We start from the raw sequence: 21,319 nt of genomic DNA on the forward strand, positions 1-21,319 counted from the left end.
AAAACCTTTAAACTTTTCAAGCAGCTAGTTTCTGCCATTGATCTAGTTTTTGTTATTTGAGAGACAATTTAGCCTTCTTTTTTGTTTTGATGGTTTGATTACCCACACACATTTATTTTTTCTCATGTCTGTTCTAGAGACATTTTGTTATAATTAACTTTATATGTTTTTGAGAAATATTATTTAGTATGTCAGTTTCAGAGACATATTGTTACACTTATTTATTATTTGGCCCATTGTCTGTTTTATAGACATTTAGCTAAACCTGGTTATTACTTGCCTTATGTCTGTTCTAGAGACATATTACAGCTTTTGTCATAAAGCTTTGATTAGTTTCTTTTGTAAACGTTTTAAATGAACTGCATGCATTTATGAATGACCAGTTTCCCTGTCAAAAAATTTGACTCAAAATTGAAATAGCAATCTCCGAGCATATTGAGCGAGCGGAATTTTCAGAAAGGCGCTCTCTGCTCCGCAAGAAATATTAACTCTCCGCTCCGAAGTTATACTGTATTATATTGAAAAGCAAGGCAAAATATAAGAATCACCTTTTGATCATTCAGCTTATGCGATAGTGAAATAATTGGCTTAATAAATAGAAGAAATGCGAGAAGCTATGTTCGGAATTCGGCCTTTGGCTAATATATTCATTTTTTTCCGGCATCCGCCAAGAATTTTCATTTCGGTGCATCCCTGCCTTAAACCATAAGCCCACTGTGACATAGTGAAGCCTCCCAGTGAGAACATTACCACCGCAGCATTCAAAAAGGCCATACACTGTACCAACAGCAGAGACTCCCAGTGATAACATAACCTCCGCAGCATACGAACAGGCAATACACTGTACCAACAACGAAGACTCCCAGTGAGAACCTTACCACCGCAGCATACGAAGAGGCAATGCACTGTACCAACAACGGAGACTCCCAGTGAGCCATCCATGCAGTGAATACAGAGAGTCAAGTCAACAACACTCTGGACCATAGAGGAAGACAGGCTGTTACAAGACAAGGCTCGACAGGAATGAAGGGAAGGAATGACCTGGCCAGCTCCCTATCTAAGGAGTATTCACCACAACAACAGGGAAAAGGTGTCCAACCTTTGCAAGGAGACCGTAAGCAGAAGCCATGTCGGGATCCGGCAACTGTAACTAGAGGTCGACCGATTGATAGGCCTGCCGATTAATTGATTATTTTACGATTGTGCTACAAATTTAACCGATTAACAGGCAGGTGCATCTTTGAGCAGCTAAGCTTTGTTGAGGAACATGCGATGCTGACTTTTGCGGTAAACAGATTACAAACTGCATAAAACTGTGATGCCCCCCTCTGCCTGCTAACTTTTTAACTACCTGCAAACTTCACAAGAAAACATTACGACTTCAATTCTTTTTATCCTTTGTTCTTAATTTAGCCATGTATATTTCATTGATTAAATATGATGCTACCTGTGAATGTTTGAGCTTGACCACCATGCAAATACTCTGTCTCAGTCAACCAAAGCCAGGAAGACTCTTCCAACAGCCTCCAACACCGAGCCCCAGGCTTCATTGCGTGGCCGCTATTCTACCTGTCCAGCCACACGCACACCAAGACGTCGGAACTCAGCCACACCTCCACCGACGAGACTATCAGCTGCTTCCCCGGCGTAATCTTACCGCGCTGCCCAGACAGCGGTTCTCCCGATCCAAAAGTGGACAGTATTGGGCCTGAGGCAAGAGCTGATCGACCACAATGTGCAGTTCTCCTGGAGGCTATCGAAAGCAGAACTGTACGACCTTTACGTCTTCGTGCAGTCAGCTAACACCTAAGCCAAATCCACCAAAACAACCCACAAAACTGGCAGGGCTCGAAAGTTTGCGAGCTTGCCTCGATCGACCCCGTCTTACTCTGACTCAGGATCCGGCACTTCTCGAGCGTCGAGTCGCAAAAGAAGGCACCCCAGACCTCACCGCTCGCTGCTGACGGTTTCATTTCAGCCTTCCACCATGGCTCCCATGGCTGCAGCGCTGCATGTAGCCAAGACCAATGGCTTTTCTTTCCAGCCCTTTTCCCGGCCTTCTCTGCCCCTTTTCATCTCCAATAGCCGCCAGCTCCCGTAGCAGATGGTAGCGCGAGGCTGCCTCCACTAGCACCTCAAGACTCACGGGGATCGCAGCAACTTCAGCCTTTCTCAAAGCACTCCCCCTTTCCGTGGCTCACCTCTACAGCTGCCTATGCAAGCGTGAGGCTGGCTCTGCTTTCAGCACTGGCTCACTCATTACTCTCTTACCCTCCTTTTATTTTCCAAGCACCAATCAATTTACCTGAACATGTCTCAGGGACCGATTCAAGCAGAGGCTGCCTCTGCCGTCAATAGAGTCCCTTGCGCCCCTCCCCAACATTTCTCTCCTTCACATTAAATCTCCCTTTTCTCTTTTCACAGCAAATCCGCTCCATGCCCCTCCATATGCCATCGCTCTAGAACCACCCCCAGTGGCTCACAAAATCAGGGCTCATTTCCTGGCAGAGATTCAAGGACTGATTCCCAACTCCGTTACCTCAATATTTTGAACTAATATTCCTATGACCCACCCCCATTAAAACCTCTCCTCGAAGCAATGCTCAACACCTTCCTCCAAGCATTTTCCCCCAGAACCCTCCAATCATATGTGACATAGTGGAGGTGCTTTACAGTATTCCACATTGCTCATAACCTACCGTTTCCCTTTTTTCCTTTCAAAAGCCTCATTCATCTATTATCTCAACGTCATTAAAGCCCTGCAAGTCGGATCCATCAAAGGTTACCTAAGCTGCAACCAATTCTTCTATAAAATAATTTTTGGAACTATATAAATTACTCTAAAACGTCCCTCCTGATCAGAGGAATCCAACGAATAACGCTAGACATTCTTACCAAATGCATCCAATCCCTTCGCACAAGCTATCGGTGTATAGACACTCTCAGATCCTAAATCGCATCCAGGCTAAATCCCTCTCTGAATCTCATGTCGTAGACGATTCAAACAAACCCGTCACTCGCTTCTGGTTCCAAAAACAGCTCAAATCTGTCCTCCAGCTATCAGGTTTTCCCGTAGATAATTTTTCCAGCCATTCTTTTCGTATCGGTGCAGCAACCTCAGGCGCTCAAATTCAGCACCAAATACAAACCCTTGGACGATGGTCCTCAGATGCTTTCAAAAGGTACATCAGAACAAGGCGACTCCAAATTAAAAAAGCCCATTAAACCCTCATCAGCTAAATCAAATCCCGAAATTCTTCCAATTAAATCGTCCACGTCTCTTCTGGTCGAATGACTATGCCCATCTGATGCAGATGCCGTAAGAGAGCCCTCCCAGTTCTATAACTATGCCTTTCTTGCCCGTTTTGTACATCTAATGAAGTGAGTATTGAACTCCCTTCAGATGCCTAGAGAGCTCTCCAGGTTTAATAACTATGCCTTTCTGCATGTTTTGCCCATCTGATGCAGTGAGTATTGAACTCCCGTAAAATGCCGTAAAGAGCCCTCCCGGGTTAAATAGACTTGGGCCCAGATTGCTCCCCTCGGGCAGCACGTCATATATGCATTACCATTCCTATTCATTATATGTAAGTGTGAACTTGTAAAATGTAAATGTATTATAACTATTGTTTTAATTGTTTTTACTAAATAATCACAAAAAATATTCATTATAGACTGAACATTTTAATATGCCTTTAAAGATAGCCTTATGCAAAACAATATGCATGTCAGGTTACTTAATAAAGACAAAAATAAACAGAAACAAAATGGATCAGTCTGATGTAAACCACAGGGTAACGGGTAACAATATTAATGGATGGCTGAGTGAGAGTCACATTATTAACCGTTGCCTTTGCAGTTGCCAGTATTCGGCAGAGGTTGCGCTAGACTTTTTCACAATGGTGCAAGGTGATGTTACATGCCAATTGGCATGTTTGTGACACCATCACGATGTACATGCGTTTAACTTTATTGAGTGTTCAGTTCAGAGAGTAAAGTATTTCGCACATTTTATGTTTTTTGTTGTCAGACATAAAATAATAATTACAGACAAATGTTTATAACCATATGTCCAGTCAGTAATGGTGGAGCCAGACGTTGTAGACATTGGGGGCTTAGCCGAAATAAATGGGCATGGTCCCTGTCAGTACAGGATCCGTTCCACCTGCACGATCCGTTCTGAGCATGCGCGTAATTACGTATTAGAAAACGTCATGGTTTTCCTACACTATTGGTACCACGCAGGCGATGAAACATTTGACGGCCAGGCGGCACAACTGGCGGCATATTTTTTGTTTTGTAGGCTAACGTTACATAGTTTAACCGTTCACGGCGAGTCTGTTTTTATGTTTTTAAATGTTGTTTACGTTACCATTACGATGTGTTTATGTGGTTGCCAATCGAAAATTGCTACATGAACATAGATGATTTTGGTTACATGTGGAATAAAGTATTTTTATCGACTGCAAATCTTCAGTTTCCTCCAAACTCCATTTTGCGATTCATTTCTGTATGGCATGTCTATTAACCTCACGGTGTTTCGATCTGAGGTTATTGTCAAAGACGGTTTGTGTCATTTTTTTTATTAAAATCTGATAATACTATTAACTTTAAATGTTTAAATGTAGTAATTTAGTAGTATGGGTCTATATAGGCTAATATATCTATCCATTTAATCTAAATTAGTAAAATAATCCCTTCAATGGCGTTTACAGAAGCCAATAAGCAAAAATAACACGTATGTCTAACTAGACTAAATTAATTTACATGAAGAAAGAACTACAAACTACAAAGTCAGGGGAAACATTACAGTATTTCAAACTGACTTGACAGAACGCATAGTTAAATGAGACCAGGTGGAAAGCAGCGAAGTAAATTGAGTATTGCATTTTATTAAGTAAAAGTAAAACAAAGCTGCGCAAGTGTGGAACAGATCGTGCAGTGTCGTAAATAGTCGCAAAACAAAATCTTCATTTGCGCATGAGCCTCGAATCCCAGCTCTCATCCCGCTCTCCTCACTATAGTCCCCCAAGGAGAATATTTATTCCCCATTTTATGGCAGCTATATCAAAATTTTTGATGTAATTCATCGTTTTATCATCATTTGAAACCATAACAAAACAAATGTTCACAATGGCATTTTCTCTTCTCTTAACAGGCAGAATATGTCTGCTGTAAGCCTGTAACTATTTAGTTACATAAGAAAGGTTGATACAGAATTTGGAATAAACAGTCTCATCTGATTAAAGGAAATTATTGGATACTACCAGAGGGGGGTAGTAACGCGCTACATTTACTTTGTTACATTTACTTGAGTAACATTTCGGAAAATATGTACTTTTAAAGTCAAATTAAAATTGCGTACTTTTACTCTTATTTGAGTATATTTCTAATAGAAAACCTGTACTTCTACTTTGTTACATTGCGTGACGTTCCTTATTTTTTAAATATGCATTATAAAATGCATTATTTATTTCAAGGTTGTCGTCTCTTTTTACAGGCATTCCCGAGTGATTGATTATTTTGAGTCGATTCTTTTAAATCATTAATTAAACAATGGGCAAAACCATCTGAATAAGTTCACGAATCAGTTGAAATGATTTGTTCAGTTCGCAGCACGATATGAATCATCTGAAGAGGCGGATTACTCGCTCCTCGTAGCGTGAAACCTATGAACACGCAGAACACAAAGAGCAGATATGAAGTGGATATGAATCTATATCTATCAAATCAAAACTGCAAATGTGTCATATTGTTTGCCAGCAATGATAACACATGCGCGCACCCACGTGACCTGTTCGTCAAACACGGCAACATGCACGCGACCTGTTAGACACAGGGACGTGGACTTAATAAACATTTTAAAGAACAAAACTTGTTGATGGCCGTGTGGTACACGGTTTACAGTATGTTTACAAGTAAGAGTTTGTGAAAACATTAATTTAGTCTAAAATAAGTTTGTATTTCATATAAGTGAGCACTGCAGATGTTTTAGATCATCTTGGGAAATGCTCTGAGTTTAGTTAAATGCATTGTAAACGCAAAACTCAGGTTCACTTTAGTTTGACATGGTCTATTATTCTAAATAAGTAGTTGTGTGTAGGCTACATTGATATTAGGATTAGATTGAATTTACAGAAATTCTAGTCTCTTCTGTGTTTGCCTATTCTTTAGTCTCTGTGTGTATATTGCAAAGATATCTTCTTATGATAATAATAATAAAAATATTGATTAAAATATAATATTCAAATAATGCCGTTAATATTAATTTTATGAATAGTAAGCCTATAAAGTGTAATCAGATAGAGAGTAAATTGAGTAACCAGCTACTTGAGTAGTTTTTTATTTGTATACTTTTTTACTTTTACTCAAGTAATTTTAAAATAGTGACTTCTACTTTTACTTGAGTAACAATTTCTCTTGTTACTTGTACTTTCACTTGAGAAAAGATTTTGGCTACTCTACCCACCTCTGGATGCCAGCAACTTGACACAAAGGTGAATTACAAATTGCCCTCATTGTAATCAATCAAAATGACAGATGGCCTTCACATTTTTCCGTCACTGGTAAAAAATATTCGTCAATGACGGATAATTTTCACTTAACACGACCTCTAGCGGTGGCCCATTCTTTAGTGCCGTAATGAAATGCTTTGAACAATGCTCCTCAACGTGAGATTTCTTTGGAGCATACACAGAAAATGGCATATTTGTCACAGGCGATGCCATGACTACAGCACCAAATAATTTATGTTCTCACACATTCAGGATGTCATCACGTGGTGACTTCATCAAATTGTGATCGGTTTATGAGATCGGCCAAATAGAATTGGGCCTTAATCTGTAGCAGTAACAACCCATGAGGGCGTGGCCTGTGTCACAAATTTTCAAACCTTTGAATCAAAGTACAAAGCAGTCACGTGGGTGTGTGTAAAAAGAGGAACCTTCCGACGTCATTGGTCACGTGATTTTGATAGTATCGATGCCTGAATCGTCTTACAGAAAATCACTTCACTTCACTATGGACATGATTCGCAAACGAGAGGAAACAACAAGTCAGCCTTTAAACTTTGGGTGAAGACTTAAAAGTTGCTTTCCTTTCAGATTTCTAACACACAGTTGCAGTGTTCAGCGTGTCTCGCGGCTGTCAGAGCATCCCATGTTTATCTGCCCCTGTCACGTTCATTTGTAAATTGTGTGCACTTATTTCATCCATTTGATATAAAGACAGATCTTAATAGCAAGTACAAACAGAGTCCGACCCACAGACACATTAACGCAGGTAAAGTTAACGTACTTATTTTAGCCAGAAGTTTCGTCTTTTAACAACCCAGGTAGCAAACAGACGTTGGGCCAACGTCAATATTGGTTGGTTACGTTGGCCCAACCTATCTGACAGAAATACAACGTTGGGCCAACGTTGGTATGGTCAGCTGCAATTGCCCACCACTTCCCTCAAATTATATACATACCCAGGTAGCAAACAGACGTTGGCCCAACGTTGGCCCAACGTTTGTTGTTGTGTTGGGCCAACGTTGGGTGCTGACGTTGGCCCAACGTAATTTTGTCTGTTGGGCCAACGTTGGGCCAACCATGTTATTGGACGGCCAGCAGACCTTCTGCCAACCTAAAAAATACCTTGCCAACCTTCTGCCAACTTAAAAACCACTAAAACAACATTGGGCCAACGTTGGGCCAACGTCAGCACCCAACGTTGGACCAACACACCATTTTAAGATTGTGATATGGCCTATTCATTGTTGAATTGCATTAAAAAAGAACAACAGACAAACTGAATTGGTTATAAAAATGAAATTTATTGGTAACAAAAAAACAGCAGAAAAAATGCAAAGCAAAGTCAAACAAAGTCAAAGAAATCAACAAGGAACCAAATATATATATATATATAATTATTAAAATAAGTATAATTATTAAAATAACCATTGTTTGTTATTATCTTAGCAGATAATTTTCTTTTGATGTTTATTGTTGTTGTTAAATAAAAAACCATAGTAGCTACACTTTTACTATAATAAAACCATTTTTATAATTTTTATAAAGGTCTGTCCATTTAGAACAAAATGTGCATTTATGTAGAAATAATTGAACACACCCCCGGATGAAGATCTAAAAAGCTATGCTTTAAAAGCACAATATTTCTGTTTATTTTAATACAATTTAATGTTAAACAAGTTCTACCATCTTTATAGTTTTTAACATGTTGTCTTTTGTTATGTGTTATTAGTCATGTTCGACTTCATGATGACGTCAACGTATCGCGAGAGCGAGTCGAGAACTTACGCGTAGAGATCTAATTTCGAATCGCTCTCGCGATACATTGACGTCATCATCCTGTCAGTGCCGCATGAAGCCACACACACGTATTTGTGGGCGCGTGCGCGCCTCCGTTCTCCGAGTTCAGAGTCAGATGTTTACCTCAGACGAGTTTCCGTTTCTGTTGTAAATTCTGAGGTAAGTTTTCATTAATTCCTGGTTAAGTTCACAGTAATGTTCATTTTGTTGTTAGTAATTCGATATGACTAAAATAGTATAAACTTTAATGTTGACTGTTAGTGTAATCTGGCGGTTTGACTGAGCGCAACTGAGCTAATGTAGACCATATCTTTTATTTGTCTTTATTTTCTTGACAGATGTTGACATTAGGCATTCTTGACAGATGTAATGTTCATTTTGTTGTTAGTAATTCGATATGACTAAAATATTATAACTTTAATGTTGACTGTTAGTGTAATCTTGCGGTTTGACTGAGTTTGTGACGCAACTGAGCTAATGTAGTTCATATCTTTTATTTGTCTTTATTTTCTTGACAGATGTTGACATTAGGCCTTCTTCACAGATGTAATGTTCATTTTGTTGTTAGTATTTCGATATGACTAAAATATTATAAACAGAGGTGCACTTCATCTTTACACTGCATTAAGATGTATAAAACATTTGCTACCCCAATATGGTGAATTTCTTGCAAAAAACCTTTGGGTTGTGTAATTAAAATAGAACGACACATCTTAAATCTTCTAAAAAGTTGTTTGTATGTTTGTTGTTTTTACAGGAGTATATGCTGCTGCTTCTCCTCCTCCGCTCTGACTTCATCATCAAATAGCTTCAAATCTGCAAAGTTTTTTTGGCCTTCTTCCGCATTTTCTTTGCCGCCTTTTCTGTCACTTTGGTTCCTTGTTGATTTCTTTGACTTTGTTTGACTTTGCTTTGCATTTTTTCTGCTGTTTTTTTCGTTACCAATAAATTTCATTTTTATAACCAATTCACTTTGTCTGTTGTTCTTTTTTTTGTAATGCAATTCAACAATGAATAGGCCATATCACAATCTTAAAATGGTGTGTTGGGCCAACGTTGGGTGCTGACGTTGGCCCAACGTAATTTTGTCCGTTGGCCCAACGTTGGCCCAATGTTGTTTTAGTGGTTTTTAAGTTGGCAGAAGGTTGGCAAGGTATTTTTTAGGTTGGCAGAAGGTCTGCTGGCCGTCCAATAACATGGTTGGCCCAACGTTGGCCCAACGGACAAAATTACGTTGGGCCAACGTCAGCACCCAACGTTGGCCCAACACAACAACAAACGTTGGGCCAACGTTTGTTTGCTACCTGGGAAGGCATAGCTGCAATTGCTCCGTCTCACACGCAGCTTCAGAGGGAGAGAAATCCTCTGGTACAGAAACAGTATTAATAACATTGGAGTTTATCTAACAATACAATGCGGACAACTGTAATAATTTAGCTGCTGGGCTCGTCACCAGGTTTTGGTACCCATGCATACATGTAGCCTAAACTATGTGGTTGAAGGCTCGCTAACAATAGAGTCCCAATTTAATCAATGAAATATACAAGGCTAGATTAAGAACGAAGGATACAAATAATTGAAGTCTTACCTTTACCAGGTAGTTAAAAAGTTAGCAGGCACAGGGGGGCATCCCAATGTTATCCCAGTGGTAATTTGTTTGCCACAAGAGGCAGCGTCACGTGTTCCACAACAACGCTTAATTGCTAACAGATGCACCTGCCTGTTAATTGACCTTATTTGTGGCACAATCGGCCGATGCCGATTCAAAAATCGGCCAATCAATCGGAAGGTTGATCAATCTGTCAACCTCTATAGCACAGAGAAAACCAAACGTATCTAACCTGTTTCATGTCTACACAGAATATTATATGTTAAGGCTCTATGGAAGAGATCAGACATCGCAGTCTTGAGTAAAGGAGAACACAAACACCAGTGTCACTCACCAACGCAAATAACAAGCTTCAAATGACACATGACTGGTAGCACTGATCTATATATTCTTTTCAATAGATTTTTATACCACTGTTTCTATTACGCTGTTAAATGCAGCTTTACCAGGCTGACTGTGTGCCGTAAACGAAACGCTATTGGTTATTTTAAAAGGAGGCTTCAAATGATCACACCCACAAGAATGTAGATGTAATAAATACTCTAGTTTACTATATATTGTAGTATTCTGTAGTACAATAGACTATAGCATAGAACTGTACTGTACTATATATAGTAGAGATGCACCGAAATGTTGGCTGCCTAAAAAATAAAAGGGAAATAAATGGCGTCCCCATCTCTCCCGTCAGTGCTCATGCTAACTCTCACTCTAGCTGTTATTAAAGGATGATCATGTAAGCCTGCCATAACAAACGTTATAACTTGTGCATGCTTTAAACGCAACAGACTCTTCACATATAGATGTATAGAATGTATCACATATAGAATAAGTAACTGATGAGGTAGTTCACATGGACTATCTGGCATTTGTGATATCACTGAAGCTCCCTTAACCCTGTTTACATGAACAGACTACCCCTCTGTTGTTTTCATTAAAATGCTTTTGCACCACATAAACACTTTGTTTGACTATAACTTGACTACCGTTATGCATATATTAATTCTAAAACAATTCTAGAACTACAGTATTTAGTTGCGTTGCAATGGACAAGGAAGAATAATATATTAAGTATTGTTTCAAAATATGTTCTTTTTCTTTTTTGTGTGTGTAATTAGTACATTTAAAAACAATTTTTTTACTAATTTTCAGTTTCAGTTTCTGGCCATGTGGATCCTGAATTTTAGGTATTGGCCCAGATTTTTCATTAAGTGTGCATCGCTAATAAACAGTATAGTATTCAGCACTATATTAAATTTACAAACTTTAGAAAATAAATACTTTACTTTACGATTTACAGAATTTAGAAAAAAAACATTCTGGATATGCTTACTTTTCTTCCTACTGCATGCTTTTCTTAGTCAAATGTTTGGGAGAGATGATGTCTCAGATTGGGAATTATTAATGTACCATATTGTTATTACAAGAACCAAATGCATATCTGTAGTGTTGATTGTAATTTGATAATTTTTTATACAATTGTTGACATTTGTGTTTTGCAAATGTTGGTGTCCAGTTATAAACATTTATTTGGGATAAATAAATTCATTTTGAGCTACCAAAATCTAAAGAGCGCCCCCCTACCAGGGATTTTGAAATTTTGTGAGCCCTGAACAGTATGACTTGCATAGCTCAGATCATTATTTACAATGAACTTCTACATCACAAAATAAACTTAAAAACTGAAATCAAGCAAGAACTTTTTTTTAAAATGAGTAATACTAATTAAGAGGGCGGGCCTAGTTGCACCACCCAAAGGACAGCCCTGATGTGCACCCAGGAAGGCATGAGGACGAGTAAATTATGGCTTTGGTTTCTTACCTGTTGCCCTTTTCTGTGCATCTCACAGGTGCGCCCGATAAAATGATTTCAATATTCTTTGTCTAAGTCTCTCAGTGGATAAGCACTACTCCGCGTTATGGATAAGAAATACTGCATGAGTCATCTCTCTGGAGGAGGATATTCATCTGTTCTTTTAGAGACGTCATCCTGGCCCGAGCTATTAGATGCTGACAGTGCAGTCAGCGCATTGGAACCGTGTTTGTGTTTTGGAAGAACATTTAGGCAACAGTCAAACAGAAGCACACGTGCCAGCAAAGCAAAGAACCATGTCCAGAATTCCCTTCCAGTATTTGTATTTGTGACACTGTGTCTTGTGCGGTTGGAGGTCACGGTTTGGTAGTAAGGGGGTAACATCAGAGAGAGAGGAACTCCCACAGGCAGCAGTTCATTCATGAATAACAGACCCAGTTCCAACCCCCCCCGGCCCATTGTGGGAAATGCACACATATAACAACCCTTCCATGTGACTGCCTTACCTCCTTCTCCACCAATCACACACCACCAGCCAGAGAAGCACATGTTACATGGATGTAGGCTAGCCGCTCTACAGGTCAGTTTGAGACGAGTTTGAGATCTCTTCAAACACTAATGCTTTTTCTTCGTTTTTTTAGTCCAACTGATGCTGACCGACGTACTGAGCATGAAGACTTTTTTCTTTCCTTTTAATTCCCCTATTATTTACATTTCAGGTAAAAACGACATCTACAACCAATACACAAGTATTGTAACACAAACTGTTGTTAAATAGGGTTCTTCATCAATGCTAAATGAAATGAAGTGTATATACATGTAAATCTTGTACAGCAAAAGAACAAATAGCAAATGTTTTCAAATGACACTTTAGTATAAACAAAATCACCTAAAGTAAGAAGGGTTGGTTTGTCAGTGCACGTTTACCGTTTGAAGAAATGTGATAACAGAATAATAACAGGTTTTGACTAATGCTAGATTGTAAGTGAACCTACTGGTGTAATACACGAGTGCAGTTGAAACCGCGGGTCATGTTTTGTCGCTCGTCACACGCAGTCGACGAAAGTAAACAACAACCACGCCCCCTCCGCCGTGATGTCACGCCGCTGCGTGCCGTGAGCAGAAGGCTTTTAGGGGGCGTGGCTCATAACCTCCGGGCTTGTTTTTTCATCTGTCCAAAGATGCATGCTGGGTCATTCAATGTTCATAACGTGTTTGTAAAACGAGCATTGGATTCAAGTTCAAGTGATCTGTGCCAAAGCTGTATAGTCCACTAAATGCGTTGCACTTTTATATAACTTTGCCATTATCACTTCAGACGCATAATATGTCGCGTAAAAGCTCTAGCCACAGTAGAAACTCGAACAAGAGGAATTTACCAACATAATATCACGGATATGTCAAGAACTGTGAAACCACTAATGCAAGCATGTTTACATTCCAATCGCGACATTTGATTAAACGGCAGTATCTAAACTTGTCATTAGTCGACACAGCGTGAATAAAACACACCCGACCGCTCTAAAACACCAACATTTCACCTACACGGAGCGATCCTGTACAGTGTGTTGCTATGTGTTTATTAAAGGTTTAAAGACATTTTTTCGCTTTACCTTATTTGCGGTTTGCTGGAGAGGGCGTGATGTCCTCGATGCACACGGATGGGTAGAAATCAACGGATCATTTGAGGCCAAGCACATGTAGCTCACTTCAGCACACTGTATTCGTGCGATTTCCCCACCACAGCAGCCCGAATAAAAGTTACTGTCGTTCTATTTAATCCCGAGCAGCTCCGATCCGACGGCATACTACGGCTTTCCGCGATGCCCTCCTACGCAGTTATCCGCTGACTTCCTAAAATCGCTGTTTCCACACTCGCGGCGAAAAAGATCCGTTTGGCCGAGAAAAACGAGTTCTTTCCTCACAATCCTGCAAAGTGACGCGCGGCGACTGCTCGACTGACGTGACAGGACATCGATTGAATGTGCGAATCAGTTTTGAATTACGACAAGCGTCTAAATACCGCTTAATGTCCGTCAAGTGAGGCGTTGTAAATGTTTTATATCCCCGAACAGGTGATTATTTCCCTGCGTAGACAGGACAGGCTGAGGTGAGAGAGATCTCACGCTATAGCAACACAAGCTCACACTTACTGTATAACTCTTTTGGCGCCATATTAATGACGTACCAAAAATTTCCGTTACCAGCGAGCGGCGAAAGCCGTGTTTCAGTTCGCGTGCGTCACACGCGGTAAAGAGAATCGCTGCCAAATGCTTTTGCGATACCTGTCAAGTTTTAAAATGTCCATCGAGAAGCAAGCGTGAAGAAGAAAGTCGGCGGCTCTCCTCAAAGAGCGAACGGGGCGGTTCACCAAATATCATCGACCATTTTACAGTGAGTCCTGTGGGGGGAGCCGTGAACAAACACGAACGAGGAAACGCTGTTTAACACGACAAACATGACAAGTTCACTTTCAACGAGCAACTCGATCCAACAAGATCATCAAAACGACATGCAAACTGCACTGGGGATGAGATCGTGTTTACGCTCTTTATGAGTTTGGCAAGAGGCATCATATTTGATGCATTGCTTAAGTTTCTAGATTGTTGTAAACACTCCCGCATTAAACAAAATCATAACGTGGTATAGCAGAATACACGAATGGCATGAGCTGAGTTGGGGTGCTAATGTCTGAATCAATTGGAAACAAAATAGCGCCGTTTTTAAAACTTCATCATCAAATGTTTTCCACTCTAAAATCATCTTATTGGTTATTTTAGGACACTGTATTAAATTAAAAGCTCAGAAAAGTGCATTTGGTTGGGAGAAAAGCTCCTGCAGACTATCGTCCCTATTGCTTCAGTTTATGCAATAATGAAAAATGTATATTATTTATGCATACATATATATAAAACATAAAGATGCAAGTTGTGTACATTTATTTAATATGCATAAGTGTTCGATAGAATATTGCACTAAAGGTTTTTGCAGTGATTTGTAACTAAGTTCTTGCACTTTGCGAGTTGATAAAGCTGCTTACTGGCTCCATTGACACCATAAAGCTTAAAGTATATGTAATGAATATAATATATGATATCATGAATGTTGTAGGTAAACTTTCTCTTGACACAGGACCACAGTTTTGCCGAAGAAGCACATTTGTATACCAAATTATAGCGTTCGCATGACCACGTGAACAACTCAACGGATTTTTCCCCCAAGCCACATTTAAAGCATGTGATTATTTTGTCATAGCAATCTGATGCAGTGTCTCACACAGGCTCAGACAAAACGGGCCAAAATACCAAAACTGCTATGTGTTCTGTGCCACTGTACTTTCCTCATAATCTATCTATTGATTCTGATTTCCTGTTGGCCCTGATCTCTATGTGACGGTAAACACTGTGCAGTACACGAGATGGCACATTCATGACACTAGATGGCAGTGTGTCGCGTTTTCCAAGACGGACAGAAGAACGCGTAGCGCAGAAGAAGAGGATCGACGTAATCGTTTTGCGTGAACAGATGGCGGCAGCAGACGTTGAAGATTTTATTGAACAGAATAGACATTTATCAGATCTCGTGGAAACCTTTCGCACCTTTTCTGAGAGCGACAAACAATGGAAATCCAGGAGGGAGTTTTTATTCAGAAACATCAACGACTATGAGGACCCACATGTTGACCAACTGCTCGCGCTGTCTATGGTGTGGGCGAATAACGTGTTCCTCGGCTGCAGGTTCGACTGAAAACATATGATAAACATTCATTGTTTTAAAACTTAAAAAAACAAACATAGCTGTTATTGCAATATGAATGTATTCAACGGTTTTGATAAAAAAGCAGTTTCTACATTTTGTTCATCCAAGAGTCCTCTGTCTGTCTGTCTATTATAAAGGGAAGGATAGATGTGAATGGTTTATGGTAATCCCAATGATATCTTTTAGAAAGGTGAATTTGCTGCTGTTAACTTCAGCTACCAATTATGATTTGCTCTTATACCATTGACCCATGATTACATTTTGTGTGTAATATTTCAAATAGAATGTAAAAAGAAGATATCCAAGCTTTTAACATTTATCTTTGCAGGTACCATGCAGAACTTCTGGAGAAAGTGAAAGAGATGGCAGAAGGTATTGTTGTGGAGGATGCCCCTGTTTTTAAAACCAGAGACGAATTGATCAAACAAAATCAGAAGGTAAGTAACCCAGCATTCGTTAATTTTGTAATATTTATGAAATACAGCAGAGCAGCCTAGAAGTCATTTTTGTGAGCGTGAGGTAAATATAAAAGACCCAAACAAAACTGAAGCTGTGTTGTTTTCTCCACAGAGGTGACACCTGCAAGATTCCCTGTTGTTTTAACAGCATCCTTAAAACCTCAATGAGAGGAGATTTTTTTCTCATCACACGTGTGCAATGGCTTTCTTCGTCTCCAAATGGTTTTCCCCAGTTGTGTGTGTGATTGCCAGTATTTTTTTTATATTTTGTGCAGGGGATGATGTACATTGTGGCGTGATTTGTTTTTATTAGGTATTCGCTACAATAAAATGTACACATTTCTTAACACCCAAGTCTGGAAAATGTTTTATTTTTTTAATACAGCATATTAGAAGTATAAATGTTTGTTTATGATAAATTCACAGAAACTAACTTTCAAAACATCCCCATTAACAATATAACACACTTTCTTCCTACTGTGTATAGGACATTTTATAGTATACACACAGTTTATAGTATACACACCCTCTTTATTTGATTTGAAGCACAAACACGCGTGTAAAGATGTATCAAATACTGATACAAAATGATGATTCCTATAGTCAAATTTATATTGGAAAGATTATGTAGATTAAAAATTTACATAATCTTGAAGAGATTGCCAACTCGATTGTTGTAATGGTTTACTAAAGAACTTGAAATTGGAAATATTTAGGGATTGCTTGAGACATTTTTGCCAACAATCTGCATTCCTTTAAAACATCAACTGCATCAACCCAACAATAGCACATCTTAAATGCTGTTAGCAATAATTTATCATGCAGTTAGAAAGAAAAATAAATAAGCACACAAATATTGTTGGTTTTCTTCAAATGTGTTTGCACAGAAATGCATGTCCGTATGAACCGAGTGCTGTCCGTTGCACAGACCGCACTTGTCGTCAGAGATGTTTGTGATGAGGTCAGCAGCGTTACGAGTCGACCCAGCTCTGCTCCACGATGGCAGACACTCTCTTCTCATATTCACGTTTGTTCTCCTGATAGAGCTGTGCGGCCTGACTGTTGGCTGGACTGTTCGGGTTTGGCTCATCCAACAGAGACTAAACACAGTTACACAGGAATTAATGGACAATATCAGGGGGGAAAAGGACTTCAGACAATTATCGGGTTACTCCAGAGAACATTTCACACCAAAAAATAGCAATGTTCAAAAACAAATGTTTCTACTTCGGCATTATTTTGGCAATTTCATTTACTCCATTTCAACCACATGTGTCCAAGCAGAGTGAACACATTTTACAAAAATGAAAATGTCTTTTTTTCTGTAAATGTTTACATTATTGGCACCCTTGGGAACTAAGGGTACAGAAGGCGCTGAAAATAAATCTGCTTTGTTTGGCCTTTAGACTTTTACATTAAAATGCGCAAACATACAACATTATATTGACCTAAAAAAACACATGATGACACGTTTTTCTCACCATTGGCCACAATTATAGGCACCCCTAGAATAAGAATAAGGGAGTACATTACATCTCTGAAGTACTATTTTCCCATTTTTCTTGCACCGTGTCTACACTGGACAAAATTATATAAAAGATATAATAGGTTCTACTAATGCGTTCCTAATGTCTTTTCGCTTCCAATGTAGACACTGTGTTAGCACACTAAAGTAACAGGAACATAAAATGTGCAGCCATAAGGGCCTGTTTCAAAGGAGTACGATTTCAATTCCTTTAATCATCCCAAGACGACAGCCCTCATGTGCAGCAGTAGATTGTTAAGTTTCACAACATACAAGGGGAATGTTATCTAAAACATTTCCACCATCTACTGGAGATGTTACAGGGTTGGGCCACGATTGAAAAATCCATCACATAAACAAACGTTCAAATCAACACATAGATGGGCCATGAAGCATAAAATCAAGGTTCTGCCATAGCTATCCATGTCCTTCCAAGATTCTGATGGAGCAATGATCTCAGATAATTTGCCATGTATTCTCCAGAAAAAAATATGTTGTCCTTGCAAATCGAGTACTAAATAAAGGGATGCCGATAATTGTGGACTTGACCGTTACTGACATGAAACGTGTCTTATTCATAATATAACACGGTTAATATGGAATTATTTTTGGGCTGCACAATTAATCGAAAAGAAATCGCACGCAACTTGGCGGTTGGCTGCAAAGTTTAATGCGCAGTTTGTAAGTGAATTACTGTTAAACGCAGCTGCACCCGAAAGCAAGAGGGCGCTGTCGCACAGAAACTCCAAAGCTCCATAGAAGAAGTACCACACGTATAAACATGAAATGCTATCTTCCTATCTGCATTTGGCATCACTGTTTTTCAAGCCTCCTCAGGTATTTTCATGATAATAAAGTATATTTATAATGATGATGTTTGACGTGTGTTGCTTTTTTAAATGCACGTTTAAGCGACTCAGACGCGCAGTGCTTTCAGATGGAGCAGTATTTCCCACATTTCACAGAGCCGTACTTTACGAACAAGCTGCGCATAAAACAATCTCAGCCTTTACGATTTCACAATCGCGATAGCCACATCGATTTAATCGCGATTTGAATGGGAATCACAATATTTCGAGCAACACTAAATTTACTAATGCTGGACGAAGGACGTGGCGACTCTATTAGCTATTAGATTATTAATGATAATTTTAAATCTAACTTTTTTTTTATTTTGCCTTGTTGTGTAAGCACTGTTGAGCTTGTGCAGAGGCTGCAGTTTTTGCCAGAGAGGAACTGGAATCCCCTGGTTAGGCCTGGTTTCCCTCTGAGGTTTTTTTCTCCTCCAATGGAGTTTTGGGATCCTCGCCACCGTTTTCATACTGTTTTGCACTGTTTGCCTGGCCGGGGGGCTGCTAGAATTTGGTTGTCTTATTTAATTAACACTGCATATAGGAATTTATTGTGTGTCTGATATTTGACCTGTGTTTTACTTCCATAACCTTTTATGTTTTACTTATAGTCAATGTTTTCTTGTACAGCTGCTTTGTAACAATGAAAATTGTAAAAAGCGCTGTATAAATAAAGCTGACTTGACTACTGTTTCCGGTCATGCTTAATATTGCCAATATACAATTCTTGGAAACCAAAGAATCTGTCTGGTTGACATATTCAGTCCTGAAAGTGATGAAACGTTCATCTTAGGCCCTGTTTATACCTGGTATTAAGATGCGTTTCGATCGGATCAAACAAGAGACATACCACGTACACCTGGTGTTTTAATGCGTCTCTTTTGTCCAAGTTCGACCACTTCTGCTTTTTGAGATCTTTCAATCGAATGGACGAAATAAGCGCGACCGAAAATGGCATCAAAACATGCAGAGATTTTTGCATGCAGCAGTTTTTTATTTTTTACTAAAAATATTTTATACAGCCACGAGACCAAGTCGAACATTGCAAGTGTGTGTTAGAAACCTGGAATGGTGACAAAACATTGTGCTTAATACGTTTTTCATCTTTAAACCAAAGTTGTAGGTATCAAGTCGACAAAGTTTCAATCTTATCTGGCTACCTTTGGAAGTGTTCAAAAGCGGACAAGCGTTTCACACACCATTTACACCTGTATTCAGCGTCATCCCCTTGTGATCTGATCGACCAAAACGCACCATTACTATACCAACATGACCCACCTGGATTGATGTTAGAATGGAAGAAACATCATATGTGGGACTCCATCGATTCTGAAGTATGTCTAAACATATACTGCCATCTGCATACACTAATATAAGACAGAATATCATTAGTTTCCAACATGTGCAAGAGTTACAGCAAAGAGTCTGGATTACTGGAAGTAAGTACTGGAAGCTCACCATTTGGGTGAAACATTTTGGAGATAAAGCGAACTGTAGGAGGCTTGTTAGGATATTCTTCTGAAAATTCAATAACAAGCTTAAACGTTCCTGCAGAGAGAAAAAAATCACAATATATTATGCCAGGCATACTAAAACATATTTCAGCCACAACTCTAGAGACCAAACAGCATGGGCCTTAAATCTTCATGTAAAAATCTTATATTAGATGCAATATAATTAGTTATTCTTTTTTTACAAAATGTCTAATAAGAACTCATATAAAAGCCTTTCAAATGACCAAGCAAATATTATTCATCTTTAACTAGTACTTAACAAAACAATGGCTCACCATCTTCAAAGGGAGTTCCTACAGGCCTGTAAAGAAGCAGAGATGGTAATGTTCTTTTAGAAACTACTGTCTAGGTTTGCAAATCACACTCATTGTTAGCACTTTACATTATGTACAGAACATTTTTATTAAATTTGTCATTTAGGAACATACCCAAAGATCACGGCATTCCACAGCATGATGTTGTTTTCTGAAGGAGCGCCACTTACGCCAGTCGGAGGATCTTCTTGAAGTCTATTAACAACACTTTGTTTTAGTCTCAAAAAGCTCAAATGTTTTACCGTGATTTGTAAAAAAAAAAAGAATAAATCAAGATGAAACGATTTACGAAAAAAAGAACGGATTGTTTTATGTGCATGTAAACTAAAATGATGTGACAGAGATGAGAATACTTTTGTCAAATACGTTATTTCTCTGTTTAGAGCTGAACTTTAATTCAATTTACACTAAACACAAAGACAGTTACAGACTTGATGGCATTTCTGTGGGTCCAAAATCAAGGCACCCTTTTTGTCCATCAGGCATTATTTGATTCCCCAAAATGTAATTTCCCTCCCCCAAAAGTCCTTTCGTCAACATGCTACAGTCATGAATGTACAACGGTAGTTTTTACAAACACCATGGTATATCATATTCTTAAAACGCCATGATATATTTACTCCAAGGTACCAGAAAACAATGCTATTATAATTATTATGTTACGATATCCACAACGCTACGGCAACGTATCACTCGTTATTTAAACAGCTTGTATGGGCCGTGTGTAGCAATGCTTCTCTTGTTCGTCTTTCATAACAGGTAAATAGTAAATATGGAAGGTGGAATAAAACAAAAAGCGGTACTTCAGCTCGTGCTGGCTGGGGCCTGCCTGGCTAACGCTGCTAATGGCTAGCATAAACACATCTCGCGCGAGCTATATCATCAACACACAGCACTCATATAACGTTCGAATTTGACAAACCTTTTAAAGTCTCGCATGAGTCGCCGTCTGGCCGGAGTAGACATGCTTCAATGAAGCTTTAATGTGTCATAAAATGATCACAGAGTCCGTCAGATTCAAGGCTGTAGGTGCGATGCGCCTGTGACGTCAAATTTGACGCCATAGACCTGGCAACAACCGCAGTGACGACATCATCCCCAATAGTTATTGTCAATAATAGCTGTGGACAAGTTTCATGAGTAAGCTTTGTTAAAAAGGTTATAGCAA

At 39.1% G+C, this 21,319-nt stretch overlaps 3 protein-coding genes across 6 annotated transcripts in view; 1 reads left to right on the forward strand and 2 right to left on the reverse strand.

The window, feature by feature from the left end:
• jade2 (jade family PHD finger 2) overlaps positions 1-14,135 on the reverse strand; it is a 43,648-nt gene extending 29,513 nt beyond the window's left edge. For 2 of the 4 annotated variants that reach the window (XM_079487347.1, XM_079487346.1), the window contains exon 1: positions 14,016-14,126. Coding sequence is in view for 2 of the 4 variants with exons in the window: in XM_079487345.1 (XP_079343471.1) it covers positions 13,344-13,430 (87 nt within the window). In the remaining 2 variants the exon portion in view is untranslated. Of the gene's footprint in view, positions 1-13,343 lie in introns of all 4 variants that reach the window. The other 2 variants (XM_079487345.1, XM_079487344.1) reach the window with 2 other exon arrangements.
• Positions 14,136-15,110: 975 nt separating this feature from the next.
• Positions 15,111-16,299, forward strand: cdkn2aipnl (CDKN2A interacting protein N-terminal like). The gene is made up of 3 exons (XM_079487351.1): positions 15,111-15,467; positions 15,818-15,926; positions 16,060-16,299. Exons 1-3 carry the CDS (start codon positions 15,160-15,162, stop codon positions 16,063-16,065), a joined length of 423 nt encoding a protein of 140 aa, XP_079343477.1. The 5' UTR covers positions 15,111-15,159; the 3' UTR covers positions 16,066-16,299.
• ube2b (ubiquitin-conjugating enzyme E2B (RAD6 homolog)) lies at positions 16,217-21,236 on the reverse strand. Its single transcript, XM_079487350.1, has 6 exons — positions 21,074-21,236; positions 20,266-20,346; positions 20,113-20,138; positions 19,782-19,871; positions 19,602-19,690; positions 16,217-17,047 (listed from the first exon to the last, which is right to left on the reverse strand). The coding sequence occupies exons 1-6, from the start codon at positions 21,115-21,117 to the stop codon at positions 16,919-16,921; spliced, it is 459 nt and encodes a 152-aa protein (XP_079343476.1). The 5' UTR covers positions 21,118-21,236; the 3' UTR covers positions 16,217-16,918.
• Positions 21,237-21,319: the final 83 nt, after the last annotated feature.

The sequence above is a fragment of the Barbatula barbatula genome (assembly GCF_947034865.1).
Source record: "Barbatula barbatula genome assembly, chromosome: 22".
Classification (NCBI taxonomy): Eukaryota; Metazoa; Chordata; class Actinopteri; order Cypriniformes; family Nemacheilidae; genus Barbatula; species Barbatula barbatula.